Raw genomic sequence first — 7,048 nt, 5'->3', positions numbered from 1 at the left:
TGTGTTCCCTCTCTCGCTGTGTCTCTCTCTGTCAAATAAATAAATAACATCTTTAAAAAAAATAAAATAAACGTCTGCCTTTGGCTCAGGTCATTGGGATTGAGCCCTGCATTGGGCTCCCTGCTAAGCTGGGAGTCTGCTTCTCCCTCTCTCTCTTTGTCTCTACCCCTGCTCATGCTATTGCTCATGCTCACTCTTTCTCAAATGAGTAAATAAAAAATCTTTTAAAAAAAGAATCTACATTTTTAAAGGGCCTACACTGCCTTTCTCTCTTTTTTAAATTTTATTTTATTTAAAGATTTTATTTATTTATTTAACAGAGAGAGAGAGACAGCGAGAGAGGGAACACAAGCAGGGGGAGTGGGAGAGGGAGAAGCAGGTTTTCCACCAAGCAGGGAGCCCGATGCGGGGCTCGATCCCAGGACCCTGGGATCATGACCCGAGCCAAAGGCAGTCGCTTAACCAACTGAGCCACCCAGGCGCCCCTTAAATTTTATTTTATTTAAATTCAATATAGTATGCTATGAGTTTCAGAGATAAAGTTTAATTCTAACTCTCTTTTAAATCATGTTCAAAATCCTTCATCTAGGATTTTAGCCTCCTCCCAATCTAGCTACACTCAACTAATTTTTTTGTTCCCTCCCTTAAACACATCCTCTGTCTGATATGTTAGCAGTGGTTACAAACAGCAAAGGGACTAAGCTTGGAAAAAGTCTTAAGAAGAACATTTACTTTTTACTCTACATACTTCTGCATTGAGTATTTTACAGTGACAATGTATTACTTCTGGAATTTAAAATAAAACACAAAAAATAAAACAAAACACCTTCCAGCCTCAGCTTGGCTCTTCCCACTCTTCCATACCCATCCAAATTTCTCATTCCAACAAATTTCCATTGAAAATGTGTCTCTTACCCCTTACATTTTTGGTCAATTGATTTTCAACTAGGGTGCTAAGACAATCCAATGGGGACAGAATAGCCTTCTCAACAAATGGTGCTGGGACAACTAGATATCCATATGCAAAAACATAAAGTTGGAATCCTACGTCATGCCACATGTAAGAAATAACTCAAAATGGATCAAAGACCTAAATGTAAAACTATAAATCCCTTCGAAAACATAGGAGCGAATCTTCTTCATGACCTTGAATAAAGCAATGGTTTTTTTTGGCTATGACATCAAAAATATAAGCAACCAAAGAAAAGATAGATTCTTCATATAAATAACTTCATAGAAGTTAAAAACTTTTGTGTACCGAAGGACACCATCAAGGAAGTAGCAAGACAAAACACGGAATGGGAGAAAATATTTCCAAGTTATATATCTGACAAGAGACTTGTCTCCAGAATATAGTAAAAAAATTAGTACAACTCTGGGGCACCTGGGTGGCTCAGTCATTAAGCGTTTGCCTTCGGCTGGGGTCATGGTCCCAGGGTCCTGGGATCGAGCCCCGCATCGGGCTCCCTGCTCAGCGGAAAGCCTGCTTCTCCCTCTCCCACTCCCCCTGCTTGTGTTCCCTCTCTCGCTGTGTCTCTCTCTGTCAAATAAATAAATACAATCTTTAAAAAAAAATTCATACAACTCACTCAATAAAAAGACAAGCTAAGTTAACAAATGGGCAAAGGATTTGAATAGACATTTCTCCAAATAAGAACACAAATGGCCAATAAGCACATGAAAATATGCTCAACATCATTAGCATTGGGGAAATGCAGTTAAAACCATAATGAAATTCCACTTCACACCCATAAAAAAGGACAAATAACAAGTGTTATTGAGGATGTGGAGAAACTGGAACCCTTACACTGCTGATGGGAATGTAAAATGGTACAGCCTCTTTGGAAAACAGTCTGGCAGTTTCTTAAAAGGTTAAAGTTACCATTTGACCCAGAAATTATACTCCTAGGTATATGTCCAAGAGAAGTGAAAAGTCCACATAAAAACTTGTATGTAAATGTTCATAGGAGCATTATTCAGAATAATGGAAACAACCCAAAGGTACCTCAATTGATGAAATAAACATAATGTGGTATATCCGCACAATGGAATATTATTCAGGTATAAAAGGAATGAGGTACTGATACACATTACAAAATGGTGGAACTGTGAAAACATATGCTAAGTGAAAGAAGCCTCTTACAAAAGCCCACATATTATACGATTCCAGTCATATGAAATATCCAGAACAGGTAAATCCATAGAGGCAGAAAGTACATTAGTGATTGCCCACAGCTATGAGTTTGGGGGGACACTGGTACTGACTGCTAATGGGTATAGGGTTTCTTTTTGGAGTGATGAAAATTTATTGTGGTTGCACAACTCTGAGTATACTTAAAAAAACACTGAATTTTACACTTTAAAATGGGTGAATTGTATGATATGTGAATTGTATCCCAACAAAGCTGTTAAAAAAAATGTTCTTCCATGGAGGTTTCCCTTTCTACTATAGTCCACATTAATCATTCCACTCTCTCTCAACTCCTATAGCTCTTAATAGCTGTACTGCACAATTTAACACTCAGTTAAGCTACATGATAATGTTTATTATTATTTCATGTAGATTAGTCTGTCAGCCAGACTACAATTTTCCTGAGAGGAATAAATAAGTCTTCTGTTTCTCAGATAGCTCTAAACTGACTGATGAATCACTGGGGAAAAAAATAAAAAATAAATTTAAAAAAAAGTGTTATGGCTCTTATTGAATATTAAAAAAAAAAAAAGATAGCTCTAAACCACCTAACACACAACTGGGCACACAGTAAGTACTGAGTAGATTACCTGGTGATTGTAAAGAACAGATTGAATGTACATGTGCTTGTTTTCACACACGTGTGTTAAAGACACACAGAAGTTGGGGGGAATGAAGACAATCTTATAGTGAGGTGAGAGAACGACACTATGTGAAACTGCAGAATACAAGATTTATTTCAGGGAAAAAAACAGCATGGTTTGGACACTTTTGTTCTCCACTCCTTCAGCCTGCTGCTGCTCAATGACACCACATGGCCAACCATATCCTGGTCTCTGAGATTCTAAGGGAACCACTGAGGTCCTATCTAGATACTTGACTGGTGTCACTATTCCCTCATTGCTTCCTCCTCTTCCTCCTCCTCTGTCCAGCTCAGATCATCATCTGAATCCTCAGATTCTTCCTCATCCATCTCTAACCCAACCTCTGCCTTAGCCTTCTCAGCTAGTGCATCGGGGTGCTCCAGCTGGGCCCAGGATCCTGGGTCAGCCTTGACCAAGGAGATTTCAACCCGAGATGGCATCAAGGAGACAGAGCTCTGCTCCACGTTTATGACCTGAGGAGGAGGAAAAGATAGAGGAACACAAGAAGAAGAAAATGAGGAAATCAAAGGGATTAGGGTCAGGGTGGGGTGGTAATGAATGACAAAGAAAAATAAACAAATGTAAGGTGGGCAGAACAAGACAGGGGAGGAACAAAATGATATAGTAACAAAGAGAGAAAGAGGAAAGAAGGAGAAGGAGGAGGAGAGAGAAAAAAGGAAGAGAAAGGGGGAGAAAGAATATCAAAGCAAATGAAGAGAAAACCTCCACTTTCCCACTATAATTCCTTCCCTCAAGACACCCTCTATTCATTCCAGTCTGGTCCTTTTTACCCCATCTTCCTCCCCCTCCTGTGCCCCTTATCTTCACTTACCCCCCAGAGCTTCATCTGTGCCTGGAACACACGGTTACCATCAAAGACAATGTGGATATGGAGCTGAGAAAAAAGAATCACAGGGGTAGTAACAATCCTAGAAGGTCAGAACAAGTTATTACAACAGAGAACCAGGCCAGAGGTGTGAGCCCTATATCCACAGGTCAGCCAGATAGCCCTGACCTGCTAGCTCTTCCTCTCAGGGGACTATGGAGCCCACATGTTTGCTGCATACAGCAACTCTGCCTGTAAAATTGTAGTATCACCCAATTCACCAGCCTCCCAACCAGCATCAGACATTCCTCACCTCAGTTTGACTGGCCTTCACCCAGTTGAACGCAGGAAGTGGAATCTGGCCATATACAGTCACCACTACTAAGGAATCCGTCTGGTGCCAATCATGACGGCAAGATGCTGGCAGCTAAAGAGAGGATGTGAAATGTGTGTGGTAAGAATGAACTCTTCACCCAAGGGAAGTTCTCAGGTGTGTCTAGAGAAGAGACACAGACTCTCAGAAAGATTAATACTACTTCATATGGCAAAGCCTCCAGGCTGTTGAGGATAAGCAGAATCTTATTTGGTTTGTACAAAAGGGAAGAGATAGAGAGCTTGGCCATGAGGTACAAGGAGGGGAAATTATTTCTGGAATTGGGTTCTAATTAAAAGTTCAAGAAAGCTGGGGCTTACCTGCTTCCCCCAGTCATGCCTACCAACTCTGCATCCTGGCTGTGCCAGGAATGCCCCAAAATCCAGGGTCTGGATGCCACAACAGCTCCAAGACTTCATCCTGAGGTAGGAGGATAATTCAAATGAATCTCCTTTCCCCTCCCCATAAGCCCCCACTCCCATATTATGATCAACGGTGGGAGAAACCGGTCTTATAGACCCTACCCAGTCCCCTCTCTCACCCCTCATGGAATCGAGGTGCTCCTGGGTGGTAGGTACATGGAGTAGCATCACTCTCAGGGCCTTGGTAAACCTAAGATGGGTAAAGGAGAATCAGATGAATCAGGTCACTCTAAAGTATACCCCACACAGCCTCATATCTATGCCGTCATCCCAGGTATAGCATCTCTCAGCCACATGCTTGCACCCCTTATAAGCTCTCACTCACAGCATCACATCCTGGATTCTGGCAGCTGGAACCAGTCCGGATCAGACTACTGTCAAGTCCTGAGCAAAGGAAACAGAGTCAGGAACCTATCTATTCCCTCCACCTAATCGCCACTTTCACTAAATTCCAGTCTGCAAAGCCTGTCCTACTAAGGACCCACTTACCTGCTCCAGGTTCCTGGTCTAATTCCTTCTGTTCCAATGCCATTTCCAGGGCTTGGGATATATTTAGGGGAAGCAGCTTTGGAGGCAACTCTGACCTAGGGGGTACGGGTGGGGTGATTTAGTTCTGACCCATTAACCATGATCATTAGCTCCAACACTCCCACCAGTTGTAACGGTGTCAGAGAAATCTGGTGAAAGTGGGGGCAGGGTTGGAAAAGTTGGGTAGCAACTCCATTGCCAATTATCTTCTTTGTGGACATCCCAAGTCCCTGAACCCTGGGGAAATCCCTAGGGCTTTTTTGCTCATCTACTCAGTCACTCTCAATCTACATTTCTTTGCAGAACTGCATCATATCCTTGTCCTCTTCTAATTGTGGACCTAATGTGACTTTCTTCTGTTGCTCATGCTACTTCCACAGAATTAATTTATTCTCTACAGCCGTTTGGCTGCCAATACTGCATCTTTTTCTTGATGTAAAACTCATTTTAAAGCTTTTTTCCAAAAAGAAAAAAAAAATCAAGTCATTCTCAACAATCTCTCTTGTATTATAACTACGTATTTATGAGGGGCCATCTACTCTATTGACTTTAAATACCTATCCCATCACCCCCATACCAACCTTAAAGCAAAGACATTATTTCTGGATACAAATTTCCCCTAAGGTATAAAATATACACGAAACCCTGGCACTTGGCCTTCCTCTTATCCCTAGTCCCCAAGCCCCAGTGACCCATTAATCACTTCTAGGAAGCTCCATGAATGTAGGAAAAACCCAGGGACTTCCTCCTCTTTACTTGGGCCTCTCCCGACGCAAAGTCTCTGCTGACTTTGGAATCGTATTCAGAGGTTTTTGCTCCTGAAGTGAACTGCTTGTGGCAGGCACCTCAGGTTGAGGAGCCTCAGGGAGCTTCTCAGCACAGTGTGGTCCCACAGTACAGCCCTAGTACAGATAAGGAAAGAAGGTTTAGGGACAGAATCCTTCTATTAGGGACAGAATCCAAGGAAGTAAATAATTTACCTTGATGTTTAAGAACTCAGAGAAATCTACAGTTCGCTTCCGGCAGCAGGACCAACCCTGATAACAAAAGACCCAGCTCAGCTTAGATTCCTGGGTGTATTTCCTTTGGGAAATGCTCTTGCTATCCCCTCTTGCCTACTCCTCACCTTAAGTGCATCATGGAAGATTGGGACCCCAGGGTGATGGCAACAGGAATCTGTGGATACCAGCAGAAGGATCAAGGAAAGGCAACTATACCAAGTATCACTTCTCTTACTTCTTCCACAGATTAATATGCTCATGGTTTTTCTTTAGAATATAAAAATAAGATTGAAGACCACCCAGACCAATTAAACTAGGGCAGACACACTAAATTTCTCTGCTCCTTTAACAGACTGCCCACAGCTGACCACTCCCCCAGCACTCACAGAGCCCCCTGGCAAAGTCAGAATTAGTTACTCACCAGGAAGGTTGGCATTGGGGTCAAAGTGCTGCCCACAGCCTTTGTTATGGCAGAGTAGAGACATGGAGAACGTTGGTAGAATTACTGAAAGGGTATTTCAAGGAGTCTGGCTGCCGAGTGGGGAACACCTCTTAGTCTGGAGGCTTTTAGCTGTCTGCAAGGGCCAGCTGTTTCTATCTTTAGTTCAGGAGGCGTACACCTCCTAACATGGGCAAGGGAACTTCAACTGGTCTTCTCAACCAATAGGAGAGAGCTCAAGAGCATTTTAGCTCTGGGGCTCAAGAAAAAAGGATCAGGCAGAGTACGGCTTGGAACTTGGGTGAGGTCAGCTAACCACTGCTGAGACAGTTTTAGATTTACCAGGCCAATTCCAAGCCTCTGACATACCAGCAGCTGCTCAGAAATGAATCCCAATTTTGAGACCCCTCCCAGCTCAATGAAGGTACCCCAGTTCCTCCAGCTCATTTTCTTCCTCTTTCAAAGCAGCAGCTTTCCTCTCCTCATTGCTTCCGTGTACCGCCAATAGCACCAATCTTTGTCAACCACAGAAGCCATAGTATGCATCCAACCTCCCCAAATTTGCCTAAATGGATAATTCATACTTTTGGACAAAAGGTAATAAAGGATTATACTTATCGAACC

General features: G+C 42.6%; 1 protein-coding gene across 7 annotated transcripts in view; it reads right to left on the bottom strand.

Moving 5' to 3' along the window:
* ITGB1BP2 (integrin subunit beta 1 binding protein 2) overlaps positions 1–6,994 on the bottom strand; it is a 22,857-nt gene extending 15,863 nt beyond the window's left edge. For 4 of the 7 annotated variants that reach the window (XM_025892117.2, XM_025891974.2, XM_025892180.2 and 1 more), the window contains exons 1-9: positions 6,111–6,994; positions 5,965–6,021; positions 5,741–5,886; positions 4,946–5,040; positions 4,782–4,840; positions 4,576–4,646; positions 4,355–4,454; positions 3,975–4,088; positions 3,668–3,730 (exon numbers count right to left, since the gene is read on the bottom strand). In XM_025892117.2, the coding sequence (XP_025747902.1) occupies positions 3,668–3,730; positions 3,975–4,088; positions 4,355–4,454; positions 4,576–4,646; positions 4,782–4,840; positions 4,946–5,040; positions 5,741–5,886; positions 5,965–6,021; positions 6,111–6,245 (840 nt within the window). In that variant the 5' untranslated portion in view covers positions 6,246–6,994. Of the gene's footprint in view, positions 1–457; positions 3,309–3,667; positions 3,731–3,974; positions 4,089–4,354; positions 4,455–4,575; positions 4,647–4,781; positions 4,841–4,945; positions 5,041–5,687; positions 6,022–6,110 lie in introns of those variants that run through there. The other 3 variants (XM_025891916.2, XM_025891858.2, XM_025892245.2) reach the window with 3 other exon arrangements.
* Positions 6,995–7,048: the final 54 nt, after the last annotated feature.

This window comes from Callorhinus ursinus, unplaced genomic scaffold (genome assembly GCF_003265705.2).
Source record: "Callorhinus ursinus isolate GAN/ISIS: 27379988/994484 unplaced genomic scaffold, GSC_fseal_2.0 scaffold66, whole genome shotgun sequence".
Classification (NCBI taxonomy): Eukaryota; Metazoa; Chordata; class Mammalia; order Carnivora; family Otariidae; genus Callorhinus; species Callorhinus ursinus.
This window is presented reverse-complemented; position numbering and strand designations above follow the sequence as displayed.